Raw genomic sequence first — 20,371 nt, 5'->3', positions numbered from 1 at the left:
TAAGTACTGCTGTTAGGAACAGATGCTACCTTCTTCAACGTCATGCAAACAAATAACGAATTTGGGGCTGAAGCATTACATCAGTTTATATTGTTTCCCTCCCTCACCTCTTTCATGTCCTCGTAGAACAAGTACAGAATGGGCTTGTCCTTTCTCTTCTCCCACCAGCCTTTCACGTGATCGTACCAAGATCCAAACGCAACTAAATCAAACATACGGGAGCACAAGAGAGAAGAGAAACAATCACATTTCATATGTCAAATCATCAAAGACGGCTGGTGAAACAGTGGATACCCCATACAGGTTAATTTGGGCATAAGCTTTCATGGGCAAAGATCCACTTCATCAGATGCATCTTCATTGTTTTTGCAGAAACAAACTAACACGGCTACCCCTCTGCTAACTGTCAAACAACAATCATGTCAGGATAATGGGTTGATGGGAAAGTGAAGAAGTCTGGATGTCTTGAGACACTCCTTTTGAAACAAATCATTGTCCCTCTGGCCCCGCAGACATAGGAACAGATAGTTTGCCTAGGCAATGTCTAAAGTTGACTGCCTGAGCATCTCAGAGATGTTCTAGGTGGATCTGGTTTCTTGGCTCTGGACCAGAAACTGAGAAGTGGAGGTTGAGGGAAGATGTGTTGATATTCTTTTATCTTGTCCCATAAAGGCTTCTGTCTAACTAAAATTTCGACACACTCATGAGAAAAGATCCCCAGGTGGTATAAATAAATATCTTTGGAGAAGCTGATAGTCTGCTCCATCGTCCTTGGTTTCACAGTGCCCTGGTCTGGGGAACTCAGTGTTGTAGGGAGAATGTAGCTTTAAGTTTTACCTTCCCCTGCCACAAACTTCTCCAGGAACTCATCCCAGGTGCCAGGTTCTGGATGCATCTTTGCCATTTGATAGAAATAGTAATAAGAGACAACCACATCCTTGGCATTTCGGGCTATGTAGATCATCTGTGAAGAAGAGCAGGATGTTTACCATGGGCCATCAAATCTGCGTTAGAGTAACCAAACTGACTGAAAAAGAAGAAAACAAATTTGCACAAATATTTTCAAATTTCGCCCTTCCTCCCTCTTCATTAGAGTCTGACATATTTTGAATTCTGCAAATTTCAGTGAGTTCTGTCAGGGGCTGAAAAGAGGCAGGCAGAGAGATTTATGAACACACTCTATTTTCCCATCAGTTTTGCAACTAAACTTTTAAAAAGTTCCGACTGGTTCGACTGAACGAGCAACTGGCAGGCTAGTGGCAGAATAGGCAGTACTGCTGTTTTTCAGCTCTATAGAAACTTTCACCAGAGAGATCACAGCACTTTACAGCCCTGCGTAATGTAGTATTTGGCCAGTTTTGCAGATGGGGAAACTGAGGTAAAGAGACGTACAATGAGCAGGAGTGGCAGAATTGGGCATAGTACCCAGTAGGCTTAATGGCTATCCTTGTTCTTTAAGTGTTGTGAGGAGAGAGAGAGAGAGAGAAAGAGAGAGAGACTGAGTCCAACAATCAGAATTTTCTTCGCAGTGGTCTAGAAAAGAACCTAGGAATCCTAGGCCCACTGTAGTCAATACAATAGGACCAAGATTCCACCCTCAGGGTATGTCTACACTGCAGCTGGAGGTGTGATCATACCCCATGGAAGATGTTCCCGTTCTAGCTTTAACTAGCTAACACAGCTAAAAATAACAGTGAACACACTTGACATGGGCTTCCACACGGCCTGTACAGGCATGCCAGGGATCTTCCGTATGTAGTTAGTCTGCACCACCATGGCTTCGCTGCTATTCTTAGCCAGGCTAGCGAGATGAAAGCCAGTCTGACCTTTGGTTGCAGTGTAGACATGCAGTGTTCCTACTATAATCTGGGCCTGCAATCTTCTTCTCCAGCTCTGCTGATTGTATCAAATATGTTGGCAAAGTGAATGGCTTGTAGAAATTCATGGATGATACCTCATGTCAAACTAGGCTCAAGAGTAGAGATGAAGAGGGTGTGCTTTGGCACACTGCTGTTGAAAGAGCTGGCTGAGCTGCAGCAGAATCTATCAGGGAGCTACTGAAAGAACTGGTAGAGACCCAGGTGGCAATAGCGTAGTACCCATAAGACATTAAGTTACTTTCACAGCTGCTTGAGAGATGCATTGTGTGACTATCAGTATTTACAGTGGCAGTCCGATCTAGTCACTGAGAATCTTTCTGTGTGTTTAAAATATTAAACCCCAACAATTAAACACACAGCTGCACTAGAATCCTGTGGAAACTCCAGTATTAAATTTCAGTGGAAAATCTCAGAGCAAAGGCTGCTCACGACTTGAGACCTGGTTCTGCGGATGACTCTCTCACAGATTCGCAATGTGATTTTGGGCAAGTCACTTAATCTCTCCATGCCTCAGTCTCCCATTGGCAAAATGAGGGTAGCAGTGCTTCCTTCGCCTATTGAAAACTCTGTGGGGCAGGAATTTTCTCTTGCTATGTGTATTCACAGAGCGGAGTACGATGGGATGTCTGTGTTGGTTGGAGCTGCCACTACGGAGATACAAAGAAATGATCATAACCTTGCAATTGTTTTCCCAGAAGGAGGCAGGAAGAAGTTGAACAGGAAGATGGGTCTTTACTAACCGGGGAGAGGGCATGTCAGCCAGGTGTGCTACTCCTGAAAAATACAAAGGGGATGAAAGGAAAAAACAGGATTATTTCAGCTTTGATCGTAAACTATTTACACTCAAAGGGCCACTGTTATGAATAGGGGAATCGGACCCACAGCCTGTAATAACCCTGAGCTGCTTGCCATTCTGTATCTCTCTGCTGGATGAAGTCCAGATAAATGTGGATAAGGATAAAAGTAGATTTAAGTAACTGAAGAACCAACATTGGGTCTGAAAACGGTGTTGGTGAAATCTCCCTCGCTAGTGCTGTCTGCACATCTGGCAGTTTCCAATGGGGTCGTTTTCAGAGAGTCCGAGTGGATCATCTCATCAGCCTTGTCCTTCGCTACCATTTCTGATTTTAGTGAAATGTACTTATGTGAAGCCCTGTGAGAAATATTCTTCCTCATTACCCGTGTCTTTTAATAAAAAGTGAATATAGCGCTTTATAAACATAGTACAAATTAAACCTCTCTGGACCAACAACATCCATAGTCCTGCATGATTTTGGTTAGCCAGATGTCTTCTTATCATGGTGTGGCCAAGTTTCCCATGGTCCCAGAAAGTTTGTTTATAGCCCCCAGTTCTGGCTCTCAGTGTTCTGGGCTATTATTTAGCTCTAATTTACCCTGAAATATCCTAAGAGTCCAGTAAGCAGTGGAAGTGTTGGGAGACAATATTGATCTCCTGTGGTTCAGCAAATTCTCTGGTTTGTCACCAATCAGGTCCCCAGGGTGCCAGACTAGAGAGGTTCAACCTGTATCACATCTTAAATGTCAGGGTATGTGCCTTTTTTAGGGCCAGATTTTAAAGAGCTCAGCACCTAACAGCTCCCTTTGAGAACAATGGAAATCTCATCTTTAGGGTTTTAGGGTGGGATTTTTCAAAAAAAAATATGGGAGTTAGGTACTCAATCCCCATTAACCATTACTGAGAATTCGGCATCTAATTCCTAGAAATGCCTTTGAGAATCCCACCCTTAATCCACTTTTGTATTAACTTACGCTTAAAACATTTCAGTTTATCTTTAAGTTCATCATGCGCACGATCCTAATGCTATTGACAGTTTGTATTTATAAATGACCAGATCCAGTGGGAATCTTTCCATTGGTTTACATGCACTGTGGGTTGGGCTCTTATGTCTTTCATTCCAAAGAATTCCGTGCTTTAGAAACAGTAAAGGCTAAATTCTATCCCCAGACTATAGACATATCTCCCAACAAAGTCAGTGAGATTTGCTTGTATTTATTCAAGAACAGAATTTGGGGCCAGTTAACCAACCCTCCCAACAGCCTAACAGGTGAGTAAATATCCTCATATTCAGTTTTGGGAAACACAATTCCTAAAGGGAGGGTTGTCAAAGCCGCACCTCCAATCTCTCCTAGAGCCTACCTACAGTGTACAAAGTTTTACCATTTGTAATTCCGGGGACGATCAGCTCCATGAAAGGGACCCGAACGTAAATCGCATCCCGCTTACACTTCTCTGCATCACCGTTGTTATAGATCATGTCCACAATTTCACTGACCCAGGTTGTGCCTGGAAATATAAAGCAAACTAGTGAAATATTCTTCTAGTGGGCAGCAGACAGGTCTGGAGCATGAGGTCAGGTCCTCAGCAGGTGTGAATAGAAGTCAATGGTGTTAATCCGGTTTAACCCAATGACTATTCCTTCTAGCCTATAGCAACAGTGCTCCCGAGCTTTCTGGGTCTGCGCTTGAATAGGTGATGTCGGCAGCAAAATGACTCAAAGGGCCTATCACTGTGGCAGTCCAATCTCACCAAACCTGGTGCAAGATCACAGTGTTTCTGCTACTGCCTGAAGTCCCAGTGGAGATTCTGCTCTAGGCCTGTGTGAGAGAAACAACCTGGCTGCATCTGGACTGGCAATTTTTTTCACAAAAGCAGACGCTTTTGCGGAAAAACTTGCCAGCTGTCTACACCGGCCGCTTTGAATTAGCACAAGAACACTGACGATCTAATGTAAGATTGTCAGTGTTCTTCCGCAAATACTATGATGCTCCCGTTCGGGAAAGAGCCCTCTTGCACAAAAGCATTTGTGCAAGAGGGCCAGTGTAGACAGCTCAGGACTGTTTTGTGCAAAAGCGATCGTGCCAATCTAGATGCTCTTTTCCGCAAACGCTTTTAACGGAAAAACTTTTCCGTTAAAAGCATTTGCGGAAAATCATGCCAGTCTAGACGCAGCTCCTAAGAATGGAGGTGTGCATTGATAGACCCCTACCATCTTTCAGCTCTGAGCCATGCAGGGAAGACACTGACCACGCGACCGTCCTGTGAAAGGAGACCTCACTTCCTGCTCTTGCTGCTCAGAATCAAGCTGGTAATTTGCCATCCTGAACACTGAGGCTGTGTCTAGACTACATGCCTCTGTCGTCAGAGGCATTTAGATTAGACACATAGGCAAAGGCAAATGAAGCCGCGATTTAAATGATCGCGGCTTCATTTACATTTACATGGCTGCCGCCCTGAGCCGACAAACAGCTGATCAGCTGTTTGTCCGCTCAGCGCGCTAGTCTGGACGCTCCCCTGCTGACATCAAAACCCTTTGTCGGCAGCCCCGTTATTCCTCGTGGGATGAGGTTTACCGGGGCTGCCGACAAAGGGGCTTTGATGTCGGCAGGGGAGCGTCTAGACTAGCGCGCTGAGCCGACAAACAGCTGATCAGCTGTTTGTCAGCTCAGCGCGGCAGCCATGTAAATGTAAATGAAGCCGCGATCATATAAATCGCAGCTTCATTTGCCTTTGCCAAAACAACAAATCTACATGGCTCCGTCGACGGAGCCATGTAGTCTACACATACCCTGAGTGAGAGCTCACTCCATCGTCAGTCCCCGCACTCAGCAGGGAGAGTCTGGGTAACAGCTGTTAAGAGCGTAACATGGAAGGAGTCTTTCGAAACGGTTTGATCTCATCCCTGCTAGGACAAAGGGATTCGTGGCCTCATTCAGTTTCTAGGCACGGCTGTGCTACAGGGCCGGGCCTTCTTCCCAGGTGCCAGACGCTCCCTGCCATGGCCCCTCTCCTGTCTCACATAGCGCAGGCAGGCAAAGCCACAGAAAATAGCCTTGTAACTCAGTTCTTTCCTCTCCGGCTTCAGGGCCGCTCCTCCTGGCAATTCACCAGGTAACTTCCCCCGCACTCCTAGAAGGGGCGGGGCCTCAGGTGAAAGAGGTGGGGTTAGCACCTCAGCACCTAGCCCCTTGCTCCACAGACTCGCCACAGGAGTTAGCTCTAACCCGTTTTCTGCCTACAGACTACGACAGTGCTAAGAACACAAGAACGGCCACACGGGGTCAGACCAAAGGTTCATCTACCCCAGTGTCCTGTCTGCCGACAGTGTCCAGGTGCTTCAGAGGCAATGATCATTGAGTGATCCATTCTCTGTTGTCTACTCCCAGCTTCTGGCAATCAGAGGCTACAGACACCCAGGGGCATCCTGCGCCTTCTTGACTGGTCACCATTGAGGAGCTCTCCTCTATGAACTTGCCTAGCTCTCACTGGAATCCCATTACAGTTTGGCCTGAAAGGCTTCTCAGTCTCTTCCCTTTAAGAAAAACCCATGTACATGTGATGGCGCGTTGGGGGTTCCCCGTCTCCTGCACCCTGAAATGGCACAAACAGACTGCACCAGCCGGTGGAATAGAGGAAGTTTATTGCCTCTCCAGGATACAGCACAGCACAGATGGAATCTGGTCACAGAGCTGGGCTAGGATGCCTCAGCCCCCCTTGAGATGGGGGAGACTGGGCCCCTAAACTCCAGCCCCTTCCCCTAGGCTCTCCTCCATGCTCTCAGACAGTAACTAACTAAATTCCCTTCCAGCCCTGCCCCCCAGTCAGGGCAGCCTCCACCTTCCTTTGTTCCTCTCCATGGGGGTGTCTGGCCACTGGTTCAACAAGTTTGGCACTACCTTTGCATAGTGAGGTTTTCCCTGCTGGGTCTTGCTCCAGACAGCAGGGGTCACCACAGCCCAGCAAGTACCCCCACTACGTCACAGTACAGCACAGCTCTAGCGGCAAGAGAAGAATCTCTTAACAGGCCAGCAGCTCTCACCTGATTTCGGGTAGGTGGCAATGAGAAGGTCATCTGGCCTGGCCTGGAATGATTCCACCTGGGCCCATTCTTCTACAATACTCCAGAACAGGGGAATACCATGGAGTGTTTCTAATTTCCTCCTTAAAACACTTTCGTTTTGATCCATCCTGGAAAGGCTGAGCTTCAGGAAGAGAAAGTAGTTTACATCCATGACAGAGTGACTGGGGACCCTCCAGTCCACTTTGCATTTATTTTCCACACTGGAGTTTGGGAGACTTGTTTATAAGAAGTTGCTGGTGATAACCCAAGTAACATTTCTGCTTGAGTCACAGTTTTAGGGTTCCTTAGCAATGCTGATTGCATCCACTAGCGGGTGACATGGTAAATTAGACTTGAGTCAATCTGACCTATCAGCTGGAAAAGTGCAGCACTCGTTACATATTGACTGAACCTGATCTCCAAGGCTATGTCCACACTGGCGGCTTCTTGCGCAAAAACATCTTGCGCAAGAGTTCCACGCTGCCATGTGCGAGCGGTGCTTTTGCACAAGAACTCCCATGGCAGTGTGGATGCTCTCTTGCGCAAGAAAGCTCCAACGGCCATTTTAGCCATAGGGCTTTCTTGCGCAAGAAATCCCTGCCGAGCGTCCACACTGCCCTCTTGCGCAAGAGCGCCTGTGCAAGAGGGCTTATGCCTGATAAAAATGAGCATTGCTCTTGCGCAAGGAGCCCTCTCTTCCCACGCCGTACTGTAAATTTCCTTGCGCAAGAGCGGGCGGGCAGTGTGGATGCTCTGCAGATTCTTGCGCAAGAACGGCCGTACTTGCGCAAGAAGCCGCGAGATTAGACATAGCCCAACTGTTTTAAATTGGCATCCAGTCAACTGGGCTCTACCATACACTACTGAAGATCCATCAGATCATGAATGTCAGAAGCGTTCTAGCCTAATTCAGCAGCAGAAGGGACAAGATGTGAGCAGGGGAGGAAAGGAAGCGATAGAATTGTGAACGGATTGCAAGCATTGTGGAGGAGGCAGGAAGACCAGCACTCACAGCACTACAGCAAATGACTATAATGTGAACCAACATTTTCATTCTAGCCAGAACATTCACGGGAATTCATGCGTGTCCCAAGAGGAAAACAACAAATAATGCTACCTAGCATTTTCATTTCTGAAAGCCCAGATTCTGCCATCTACTCCACATGAGTGAGAGGGTCAGATTGTGATCCCTTAGCAATACGTACCTAAATTGTTACTTGAAAATGAATTGCTTCTGTTAAGATCCTGTAAAATTGCCTAAGTTTCTACATAGAGCCCAGACGTGGATGGCTGCACTTGTTAAAAACACAGCTTGATTGTTTCTAAATTGTCAGGGCAAATGTTGTTTTATGAATTGAAAGCAATGACACAGGCCAATTATTCCTACATAAAATACAAATACATTGAAGACCGTCAGGCACGCAGATCCCATGGGTAATGTTGTGGGGTGCATGAGTCTGACTGGTAAATAGACAAGTGGTTCGGATACTCAAAATCCTGACAAAATGTCATGACTCATGACAGACAAAATTATTTTTAAGATTAGAGCTTCAGCTAGTAGCAGCTTGTGTATATGCTAAGTTATGACAGCTGTACTTGCACTCTTTTTCCTAGATGAAAACTAATGCACAAATCAAACCCCTGTTTCAGAGATGTGTGCCATGAAGTGGATGCAGATTGCGTGGCACTGTGTGACAATGGTTTTACTCAAGCTGCATTGGACGAGACAGCCATGACAAAGACAGAAAGATGATTTGTGAATACGAATAGACATTTATGTGGAGACCACTTTTTTTCGAGGAAGTTTCATGTCACTTTTAAAAGTGTTGTTGCCAGGGGAATCCAGCTTGCCTCGTTCTGGGATAACCATTTTACGAGGGATCATTAAATCTGGGCAGTGTTTTGCAAGCATGAGATTAGTTCTCGCTCAAAGTAGTAAGCTCCAATCTCTAAGCACACTAACATGAGAATGTTCTAGCCTCTGTAGCTCTGAAGCCGACCTTTCACCGAATATGAGGTGTATCCATACTAGCCACCTTCACCAGCATACGTGAATCAGTTTTAAATCAGTGAGACCCCTAATGTAGACACATTTAAACTGTTTTAAACCACATTTTTACTGGTTCTCTAAATTCAGTAAAATATTGAGAGTCAGTTAAACGGCTTTAAAAATTACTCAAACCAATTTAGCTGCATGTACATTAAAATTTTTCATTAGTGTTGTAAGTTGATTAGGTTACATGAAAGCAAAACACCATGAGTAGATGTGCCGTGTAGGAACTTTCACTCTAGCCAGTTAATAACCACCCAAAACAAAGCACATATTAAGGGGATAGGTGGTTCTCTTATGCCCACGCTTCAGAGATGACAATAGGAAAAAAACAGTTTAAAAGTGATGGGGAAAGTGGATACATTATCAGACTATCATCTTCCATTTAGAGAGGCAGCCAGGACTGCAAATAAGCAAACACAGATTTTTATAAAAACATTGGCAACCTCGCTTTTGAAAATAAAAAGCTACGTCCTGCATCAGAGGTTTTTAAAGCCAGCGGGAACCATTATTTTCTATCATCTAATCTGATTATCTGCATAACGCAGGCTAGAGAATTTCTCCCAGAGCTTCCTCCATGCAGTCCAATCACTGATTTTGGAAACCTCTCTGAGAACTGTACAAAAGACCCAGAGATCCTTAGTGCAGCACCCTGTGTAGGGAAAACCATAACACAGACCACAAAGAGCATTAAAAGTACTGCACCTGTGTGTCTTGTATGGTGTTCAGCCCCGTAATGCACAACAGTGGCTTGACGTGCTTCAGCAGTCAGGTGAGTTTCAAGTTTCCATTATAACGCCGCTGTTTAGTTTGCGGTAGGAGGTCATGGGAGGCTAGCAAACTCCAGAGACTGACGTTAATAGCTCTGGAAAGATCTCTGCTGCTGCAAGATTTTAATAACTCCTATTTGAGCCCTGTTTGCCCAGGAACTTCTTGCATCACCCATGGTCATGTGCCCATCCTACGCTCATATTTGTAATAAACCATGTCAGGCAAAGCCCGGCTGTCGTTCACTTACACGCGAGCTTATGGGGCCACAAGAATCCGAACCGTTTTCTCTCTGTTTTTGCTTTCACATCGCAAAGTTGGCCTTGCAGTTACATAGATGATCCCCTCGGGTGTGAATGGCCACAACAGGAGAACGAGTGTTGAAAAATCCTCATGGAGATTATAACCAAACTGCCCACAGAGTTACCCTCTCCCACACCTTTGGATCTCACAAGAGTCACATAGATCCCTGGGGGAGGTCCCAAATTCCCTCTGGTGTTTGTCCCCCTGCCTCCCAACTCCCTGTCAGTGCTACGAGATTTCCCCCCATGGCTGCGGAAGCTCCAGGCTCTCTCCCGGGACAAGGGCTGTCAAGATAAATCCATATGGCCTGGGACCGTGTCCATTTTTTCAGGGAGCTAGGGACACAACTCCACATGCAGCTCTCAGCAGGGACACTTTTTACACTGGTCTCACTGTACGTATTAGGCAGGGGAGGAGTTAACTGAGCGTATGGCTGTTTGGAGACCACACAAGCCCTGCCTTAGGCTGCGTTGGGAAATCAGGATGACAGCTGCAGACTGGCTGTTCCCATTGTCTCCCCTTTAGCAATTGGCTCTTTTATAATGTGTGGTGGCCAAAGTCCTACTCAACTTGTGATATTGCCGATTCCCTGCAAGATTAGGCACTCAGCCCCACCTTCCTGCTCTCAGCCCTGAGTGCCAGACAATAGAAAAATCACAGAAAAGTAATTAGGGACTTCTTTATCGCAGATCATAAGGTCATTACTTTTCTGTAATTTTCCATGGCTGGTCTGCAACACAGCTGCAATTATTTGATCAACATCCTACAATCAAGTAGGACCTTAGTCATTTCATTTAGTTAATTTGCAAAGAGAGCAGGGCGAGTTCTTGGTCGTGAATTGTTCATTCGGCTGGAGCTGGCTTTTTCTGTTCAGAAGGGATTCATGAGAAGACTTTGCTTTTTACAGATGTATTGATTAGGATTGCAGTTCTGCCTATGAGCCCCATGGTTTTAGGCACTGTACGAACATAGAGCAGAGGCTGGCTCTAGTCATGAGAGCTGACATCTAAGCCAGGAATGGGGAAGCTTTTTTGTGTTGGGAGCCACTGACCCACAGAAAAATCAGTCAGGAGCCACACACAGGAGAGAAGCAAAAAACAAAAACCAGCCCTCACTGACATGGCCCCGGACAGAGGAGAAGAGACACTCCCCACATACCCCTCCCACACCAAATCCTGCGGTGGGAGGCAGCCTAGTAGATTGTGTGCGCTCCAGCCCTGCGATGGGGCAGTGGCGTTGTGGGAGCCCCAATGCAGGCTCCCTAATGCTGGGAGCCTCAGGGGCCGGATCCAGGCAAGTCGGGGGCCACATCTGGCCCCTGGGCCTCATGCTTCCCCCTCTCCCTCCTCCCCCGTCAAACCAGACAAGAGCTGGAGAATGGAGGAGGAACTGAGACACCGAGTGATGGGCTGAGCTTGGGCACATCACGTCACTGCTCTGTGCCTCAGTTTCCCTTACCTGTCCAATAGAGATTTAAAATGCTGAGCTCCTTTGTCAAGTGCTTTGAAATCTGGTGCTAGGAAGCACTCAGTAAGAACTAGGTATTGTTGCTAGCACTCGCCCATGGTCACAAGGCTGGCTGTGGCAGAGCTGGGACATGAAGCCAGATCTCCTGAGTTTCAGCCCACTGCCTTATCCACAAGAACGTCCTGCTTCTCAAAGGTGAGTGCTCCTGGAACACGCTGTGTGAGCGTTTCTTGGGCAAGAGGCCCTTTGCACACGTGGGCACCTACGTTTGCTATTCTCAGCCGTCCCCGTGTGACTGGGCCTACGCCGAAAACAGGGAGCAGCCCTAACAGCAGCCTCTGCCAGCAAAGTTTTGCCCTTTCCCCTGAATTCCTTGGCTAGTGGCCCTGCTTATCAGTTTCGTCTCAGCTCCCCACCCAGCACTGACACATGTTTATAGTCAAATGAAGTAAAAGTTTATTTAACACAGCTCAGAGATGCAAGTGAGAGCAGGCAGAAATATTGGAAACCAAATGTTATGAATAAAACACAATCATAACGCACATTCTAGACTTAATTGCTTCACAGCATTTCACAGCCAGGCTGGCTGTGACCCTCCTTCCATAAGACAAAGGCATTGTTATCTTGCTTCCTTGACCAGGAGTTCTCTGCATGTCCTTTGGTTCCCCAGTAAAGCCCTAAACATCCTGGGTGTGTCTAGACTGGCCAGTTTTTCCCGGAAAAAGCAGCTGCTTTTCTGGAAAAACTTGCCATCTGTCTATACTGGCCACTTGAATTTCCACAAAAGCACTGACTTCCTACTGTAAGAAATCAGTGCTTCTTGCGGAAATACTATGCCACTCCCATTCAAGCAAAAGTCCTTTTGCGCAAAAGGGCCAGTGTAGACAGCTCTGATTTGTTTTCTGCAAAAAAGCCCCAATCGCGAAAATGGCAATCGGGGCTTTTTTTGCGGAAAAGCGCGTCTAGATTGGCCATGGACGCTTTTCCACAAAAAGTGTTTTTGCGGATAAGCGTCCGTGCCAATCTAGATGCTCTTTTGCGGAAATGCTTTTAACGGAAAAACTTTTCCGTTAAAAGCATTTCCAGAAACTCATGCCAGTCTAGACATAGCCCCTCTGTCTTTAGGCACAAACCAGACACCCCGTACTGTTCCTCGCAGCCTGTGAAATTCCTCTTTGGTGGTTTTCATGATAATTTCTTCTGCCCGAGGTTCCGTATGAAAATAGATCCAACATTGTCAGGCATACAAATCATAGCACGCATATGACCATGCAGGGAAATAGGCATCTACTATCTCATGCCTAAAAGGAACATGTCTGAGCTGAGTTACCTCCCTGTGAACTGCCTTCATTTTAAGACCTTACTAACATATATTCTGTATAGATACCTAACCTCTTAAATATGAGCTGTACACACATTTTGCTGTGATGTTTACCAAGAGCCTCTAGTCCATTGGTTAAGAGCTTACATGCCCCCTATGGTGAACTATTCCGCACACCCGACCCAGGAATCCCTGTAAAAAAAAAAAAAAAAAAAAATCCCCATGCATTTCTCTGTCCTCCCTGCCAGCTGACACACAGAGATCACTGGCTCATAAGTTTCTTAATTCAAAATACTCATTTCTGCCTCACTGTGGTGAATTTTATGATGCAGTCAGAGTCCTTCTTCCAAAGGCTGCTATTGACTGGCTTTCATTCCCATTTCTCAGCTCATCGGAACTTCCCATTTCACTGAGAAGAAACCCATGTTGCTATAAACACTACGCTCTGATCCAAAGTTAAAAACCCCTTTGTGCTGCAAAGCTGGGGAACTTACAGGGTGCGTCTACACTGGCAAGATCTAGACTGTCTACACTGGCTGCTTGAATTTGTGCAAGAACACTGACGTTCTAATGTAAAAATTCAGTGCTTCTTGCGCAAATACCTCTTGTGCAAGAATACTTGCTCAAGAGGGCCAGTGTAGACAGGCACCTTAATTTTTTGTGCAAGAAAGCCCGATGGCTAAAATGGCCATCGGAGCTTTCTTGCACAAAAGCGCATCTATACTGGGCACGGACGCTTTTACGCAAAAGCACTTTTTGCACAAAAGCATCCGTGCCAATCTAGACGCTCTTTTGTGGGAATACTTTTAACAGAAAAACTTTTCCGTTAAAAGTATTTCCGCAAAATCATGCCCGTGTAGACGCAGCCGATGTGAGATCAGCTTGGAATCAGAATGCCAAAGCTGCCTGGGACTATGTCCAGACTTCAGGCTTCTTTCAGAATAAGCTTTTCCGGAAGAGATCTTCCAAAAACACTTCCGAAAGAGCGTCTGCACAGTAAAAGTGCATTGAGTGAGCTGCACCAAGAAGCAGTCATTTAATATGTCAAGAAATTTTACCTCTGCAACCTCTTCTTCGCAGGTGACGTGTACCCAGTCAGTATGAGGACAGTTGAACCCCCTCTACTATTATTGCGTGTTCTGTCTTCATAGCCTCTCTAATCTCCTTGAGCATTTCAGAGTCACCATCACCTTCCTGGTCAGGTGGGCGGTAGCATATTCCTACTGCTAGGCTCTCATTATTTGAGCATGAAATGTCTATCCATAGAGATTCCGTGGGGATTTGATTCGTTATAGATTTTTACTTTACTTGACTGCGCTTTCTTTCACATATAGTGCCAGTCTCCCACCATTCCTACATGTTTTATACCCTGCTATTACCACAGTCCCTTGATTATCCTGAGTCCACCAAGTGTCCATGATGCCTGTTATATGAATAGCCTCACTTAAGGCCAGGCACTCTAGATCACTTAGTATGTAGACAGCTGGCATGTCTCTGATGAAACATAGGGAAGCTTTTTCTACTTGTCTACATTTGGCATCTGAACGTTGAGCCTTTCATCTGCTCTTCATAATGCGCATCAAATATCTCATTCTGAGCCACGGTGAAGAAATTCTTCCAGTCTCCCGACATCCCTGGTGGGAAGAAAAAAAATGAAACGGCTAGCGTATGCTCCCCTGCTGGGCTTCTGCTCCACTTCTGAGGTTCTGTTTCTGGTGTCGTCTTTCCCAAGGATAGTCCCAAAGGCCCTAGCATAGCACTGTGGCATTGTGGTCCCAGTGCTGTTTAGACAGAATCCTAAGTCAGCTTTCTGGTGTCCTCGGTGCCTAGATGAGGGGTGGGCAGTAAGGAGCCCACAAGCCAGATGCAGTTCACTAGAATTAGCCGCTGATGGGTTGCCACCACTTTATTTACCTCCGCGTCTACAGGCATGGCCACCTGCAGTTCCCACCGGCCATGGATCACCACCTCCCACAGATCCCATTAGCTGGGAATGGCAATCCGCAGCCAACGGGAGATGCAAGTGGCCGGACCTCCATATGCACATGGGCCTTCCATAGGCAACTCGACAATTAGTTGAGCTTGGCTCACAGGGTAAAACACTGGCCCCAGGAATTTCCTTCCTGTAAAAGTGGAATCAGGAGATAGTAAGAGATGTAGAAAGTTGCTCCCTCTTTTACCCTGACCAGTGTTTAAGAACAGTGTTTCTTAAATTTAAGACCGGGGAACACCATACAATTTTTTTGATGAACACCAAGGATTTTTCTAGACTTCTGTCTTTTTGATAGGGAAATGTACTTTACTCTGTTTACTCATTATTGTTGGACATTAGAAATTCAGTACCTTATCAAGCATGGGTTAATGTCAAGCAGCTGATTGACAGCAGCCATAGCAGCCACACCAACATTAGGGGCACTGAGACCCTGCCCTCCAATTCACAGTGGGTCCCTTACTGCTTAATGTTTTGTCTTTCAATAGCTCTAGCCCCTGGCTCTGTTTTTGACACAGAATACTGAAGGGAAGGGGCTTGGCTGTGCAAGAGGGTGGAAGGTGGTGGCCACCGTCAGCTGTCCTGGGTAACAAGCGCGGGCTAAAGACAGTGATGCAAAGACCTGGCTGGGGTGGCAGTTTTAAGGCCGTTCTCTCCCCTAGCAGGCAGGATCCCCAGAGCAACAGCAGAGACAGCCAATCAGAGCCGGCCCTGCTACGCTGCTCCCCTCTGGCAAGGGGTGCGACCGAGGTGCAGAGCTTTCCCAGGCGGTTACAAGCCAGGCGCAGAAGCACGTGAGGAACGCGGGCAGCCCCGCCTCATTTCTGCCGCGTCATCACTCGCTCGCATCCTCGCGCCACTTGCTGCATCTCAGCAGCTCTCGCAGCCGTTTTTTTCCTTCAAATAGCCACAGCACACCTGTGAGTTCTCCACAAAACACCAGTGTCCAGCAGAACACAGTTTAAGAAACAAGGCCCTAGAATCACAGAATCCCAGGACTGGCAGAAATCTCAGGAGTCATCGAGTCCAGCCCCCTGCCCAAAGCAGGATCAACCCCAACTCAATCAACCCAGCCAGGGCTTTGTCAAGCTGGGACTTAAAAAACCTCTAGGGACGGAGATTCCACCCCCTGCCTAAGCAACCCATTTTTACCCCTCTTAAAACACCCACTCATCTTGCTCCCTCCAGCCATGAGGAAATAAGGGCCCCTTACAACAAACTGCCCCAAATCCAAAGCAAACTGTCGGGGACTCAAACCCGGACGGCCTCCGTTCATTGTTTGACCGCAAAGAGACAGGCAACACCAGCAAGATCCAATCACAAGCTCTTTATTGAATAGTGCGCACTACAATAGAGAGCAGCCCATCTCCCAAGTGAACCAGCCACAATTTCAGTAACAAGTAAGATTATATAGACAGTTCCCTCACATCATAAAACATTTGCCCAAGCATCTCAGCCCCCCTTAATTAGTTAGAAGCTGCTAGTGTTAATGCGTATACTTCATGGCCTTAAGCAATTCATAATGCATCAACAGCTTTCTTATCAGCCCAGAAGGCAAGTACCAAACAACAAGGAGACAGGGAGTTAAAACAAACAGAGGGCAGAGACAGTTCGTTAAGATCAGGGTGAGAACAGAAACAAGAAGTTACCTTATCAGTTCTCAAATTAGCTGTTCTCATCACAGGCGCAACCTTTCACTTACTTTATTCTGCAACTTAAGCAAGTATGTAGGGATTTCCCCTTGCTTGAGTCATATTTCTAGTTCTGTTCAGGAACTACCCAGAAACCTTTGTTAACCTCTTTCCTTGATCTGTCTTAACATAACTGCACTAGGCCCAATTCTCTAGGGCCTAACAAAACAAAGATAGAACTAACCAACCCAGTAATATTAATCACTTTCTTGCTCTTCAATTAGAAGCCAAAGCTGTGGCTTTCTCTGAGCACCAGGTGGTGCTGTGGAAAGGTATAAATAACAGTCCTTAGCTAGACACACACACACACCCATCCCCTTCATGTGGAGTCTGGCTGGGTAGCCATATGGCTAGTGTAGCTGCTTTTAATTTCCATGAGAGCTCAACAAAAACCTTGCCTTAAGGGAAGAATAACCAAAGAATTCTCTACACAAAGAAAATAACCATCCCAGCTATACAGGTTAAACTCTGTATACACACTCCACTCCCAGACTTGCCCCATGTGGCTTCTTCTGAAAGATTATGAAGCCAGCCCTGCAGATTGCAGCTGAATGGTTTGATTTCTTCCTGCCTTTGAATGTTATCGCTCCCTCAAGGCCTTTAACATCCCTTAGCAGATCTACCCCCTAGATTTCTCAGCTCTCTGTGGAGGTTTACTGTGACCACAGCAGCTTTAGCTCCCATATAGATTTCAGCTGTACCCCTCCCTCATGCAATTATGGGTGTGGTTCTACAATTGCCAATCTTCTGGTGAAGCCAAGCTGTGGGGGAGAGTTCAACAGAGCATAGACGGGAGAGCAGCTGGACAAGAAACTGTTATGTTCCCAGTGCTTTCTGACACTCTGGAATGTGAAGGCATGTCTACACTGGGGAGTTATTTCAAAATCACTCCCTTTATTTTGAAATAACAAGGCAAGCGCCCATACTACCAAGCCTGTTTTGAAATAATAACGCCTGCTTGTGAAGAGGAATAAGCTTATTTTGAAATAACCTAGTAGTGTAGATGTAGCCAGAGGGGATTTTTCTTTTTCTTTTTCTTTTCTTTCTTCCTCTCCTTCTCCATGTATTTAATCATGCATGCCCTTGGCTTTGTTTCAATTAAAAAACAAGGCAGCAATGACATTTCTGATGAGCATCCACCAAACCACATTTCATAACATTAGATAGACAGCCGCATGCCATAAATAAGTTTGTTGCTCAGCTTTCCCATTAATGGACTCATTTGTCACAACAAAAGTGTACATGGAGTTGGGGCCTGCAGAAGTGTGACTTGCAGGCTCTCTCGGGTCTCCCCCACCAAAATCATGCCACCATTTTTATTACCTGAAAGAACAAAGCAGCTTGTTCTTCAGTATCACACAAATTGCTTTTAAAGATTGGAGAGAAGCAAAAGAACAAATCTCTGTAGCAGGTCAGACCCACGTACTGTGATCCTGCTGTATGTGATGGGTGGGGACACAGGAAACCTGGAGTCTGTTTTCAGCTGTATCTTGTTCTTGGATAAGCCATTTAATCTCTGTGTGCCTCTAGTCCCCATCTGCACAGTGGAGAAGATAATACAGTAGACTTCTGATAATCCGGAACCTATGGGACCTAGGTGGTGCCGGATTATCAGATATGCCGGACTATCGGGAGATACTATAAAATGGTTATATATATATTGTATACATTATATACTGTATATAAAGTGTTCTTAACCCTTTTTATTGTACATACTGCATACAGTATACTGTAAGTATACTGTAATGTTTTAGTTTTTTTAAGCCTTTTTTACCCTTTTTGCTCAGTTCAACTGCAGCCGCTGTTACCTTGTGACTCATTTTTTTGCTGAAGCTCACTCACTAGGCTCTTGCCATTTTGATGCCGGACTATCAGGAGTGCCGGACTATTGGATGCCGGACTATTGGATGCCGGACTGTTGGCGTTTTACTGTAGTGCCTTTCTCACATGCTTTGTCTGTTTAGACTCTTTGGGGGCAGAAACTGCCTTGATATGTGTTTGAATAGCACTTAGCACAATGAGCTGTCTTATCTAGCAGTCACCATAATGAAAATAATATTAACAGTATCTTGTAATAAGTCCTCTCCCAGGAGAGACCCCTGGTTTGTTGAGGCTGCTTCCTAGTGCTTTCATCAAGCAAAGGTGCTGAAACCATTACTCCACACTTATTCCTTACATACACTGAGCATGTACTAATGCACAGACCTGATAGTACAGTAACTTCAGTCCCAAACGATGAAGCGTTACGCCATAGGAATGCAGCACCTGGAGTAAGTTATTGCACCAGATTCCGAAGATGCGTCTTCAACACACTTCAAGGAGAAAGGAAATTTCGCTAGTGACGGGGCAAACATTGCTGTTCTTCAGTGTGTGTGTGAGAGAGAGAGAGTCTGCCTGAAATCAGGTGGCTTTGAAGCATTCCCAAATTACTGACAGTGTCACCTCTCATTATCCCTCTCGATCCCTCTGAAATCCCACCAACACCCCAGACAGGAGAGGAAAGTTTAATTTTGTCTCTTCAGACTTGATTTTCCTCTGAAAAGAGCAAATGAAAAATATTTTAGTTGCTTCGCAGCAGTTATCTCCTTGCAAAAGCTGCGGCACATACACGTTCTAGAGCAAGTCAAATAACACTGGATGCTGTACATTAGCAAGACTATATAGCACTTTAAAGACTAACAAGATGGTTTATTAGGTGATGAGCTTTCGTGGGCCAGACCCATGAAAATAGTGGAAGAAAACTTCACTATTTGATCTGAGGAAGTGGGTCTGGCCCACGAAAGCTCATCACCTAATAAACCATCTTGTTACTCTTTAAAGTGCTACACAGTCCTGTTTTTTGTTTCAGCTACACCAGACTAACACGGCTACATTTCTATCCCTATTGTACATTAGCAAGTGATTTACCACTGTGGAGCTTAAACTTCTATATAAACCAGCAGACAATTCATTATCCAGCTCCCTCTGCTTTTACAAAAGCCCAGCTTGCTGTATGTAACACTGACCATTTCTGCTGCCCTAGAGCAAAATGAGACGTGTCAAAGCCACAAAAGAATTGTAAATCCATTTTAAAACAACGTCTGCAGTCATTTCCATCCTGAGAGCACACTGCTTCTCTGCACTGAACATTCCAGCCTGGGAAGTCTGCAACATCAAATCCTATTAAAAGGGTTTCTTCCTGGATGTGTGTCCCACCAACACCAGCCAGGCTGCTCTTGAACAGATAAACAAACTGCTAAAAGTTACAGGTCATAGAGTTGAAGACTCAGTTTACCTTTCTCCTCTTCTGGTGCTGCTGTGGTGAAGAGAAGGAAAAGCGGCTGTGTGTGAACTTGGCATGATCTGCCCCGGGAGATTGGGAAAGGATTGGGGCGGGTTCATTGTGTCCACGAGAACATAAAAAACCCTCAGGACTGCAGCCAAGGGGGGGAAAACATTCCAGTACTCTGAGCAGTGTCTCTGAGAGGGAGGGACTTGATAGTAAGAGACAAGCTCTGCGTAAGGCTAGGAAGGAATACATTCAGCTTTGAGGCCCATTGGGGAAGGAAGGAGAGACCACGCTAGGATCCCCATGTCTCCCTGGGCTGTTCCAAGAGGGGTGAGGAATACAGGTGTTTCTTCTAGACTAATGTCGTATTCAGGGGCAGTTGATGTTGCTGCTGGGTCTAGGGAGCTGTTTTAGTTGTCGGTGACAGAAGGGAAAACAGAATGTTTGAAGTGGCACGTTTTGGCTATTCCCTATGTGGATTCACTTTTCACTAAGCTCCTAGAATGTTCTGGAGCTTTGTAGAATCTCATGCAACCTCCCAGACTTTCTGAGAGCTACATTTTGCTTCCGCCTCCTAGACTGTTACCCACTGTACACCCATGGATTTGCAAGGGGCATTGCCCATGAGTCTGTGAGAACAAAGTCAAGTGAGAGCCCAGCTGTGATGCTGTGAAAGTGTGCTTGTGTTTTAAGACATGGAGAGTGTAAATAGCAACTCACAAAGGACATAGCTAATGAGACACCAGAGATATCTGTCCAAAGCCTTTCTACGCA

General features: G+C 45.9%; 1 protein-coding gene across 8 annotated transcripts in view; it reads right to left on the bottom strand.

Annotated features, from left to right (window-relative positions):
- Positions 1 to 20,371, bottom strand: part of LOC102459338 (sulfotransferase 1 family member D1-like) — a 37,666-nt gene that overhangs the window by 2,499 nt on the left and 14,796 nt on the right. The window contains exons 1-7 of one of the 8 annotated variants that reach the window (XM_075929308.2): positions 19,604 to 19,659; positions 18,535 to 18,641; positions 6,719 to 6,881; positions 4,039 to 4,185; positions 2,557 to 2,654; positions 838 to 964; positions 108 to 202 (exon numbers count right to left, since the gene is read on the bottom strand). In XM_075929308.2, the coding sequence (XP_075785423.2) occupies positions 108 to 202; positions 838 to 964; positions 2,557 to 2,654; positions 4,039 to 4,185; positions 6,719 to 6,866 (615 nt within the window). In that variant the 5' untranslated portion in view covers positions 6,867 to 6,881; positions 18,535 to 18,641; positions 19,604 to 19,659. Of the gene's footprint in view, positions 1 to 107; positions 203 to 837; positions 965 to 2,556; positions 2,655 to 4,038; positions 4,186 to 6,718; positions 6,882 to 9,494; positions 11,007 to 18,534; positions 18,642 to 19,603; positions 20,172 to 20,371 lie in introns of those variants that run through there. The other 7 variants (XM_075929300.2, XM_075929301.2, XM_075929309.2 and 4 more) reach the window with 7 other exon arrangements.

This window comes from Pelodiscus sinensis, chromosome 4, assembly GCF_052426305.1.
Source record: "Pelodiscus sinensis isolate ZL-2025 chromosome 4, ASM5242630v1, whole genome shotgun sequence".
Lineage (NCBI taxonomy): Eukaryota > Metazoa > Chordata > Testudines > Trionychidae > Pelodiscus > Pelodiscus sinensis.
Note: the sequence above shows the minus strand (reverse complement) of the source record. Positions and strands in the feature narration are given on the sequence as shown.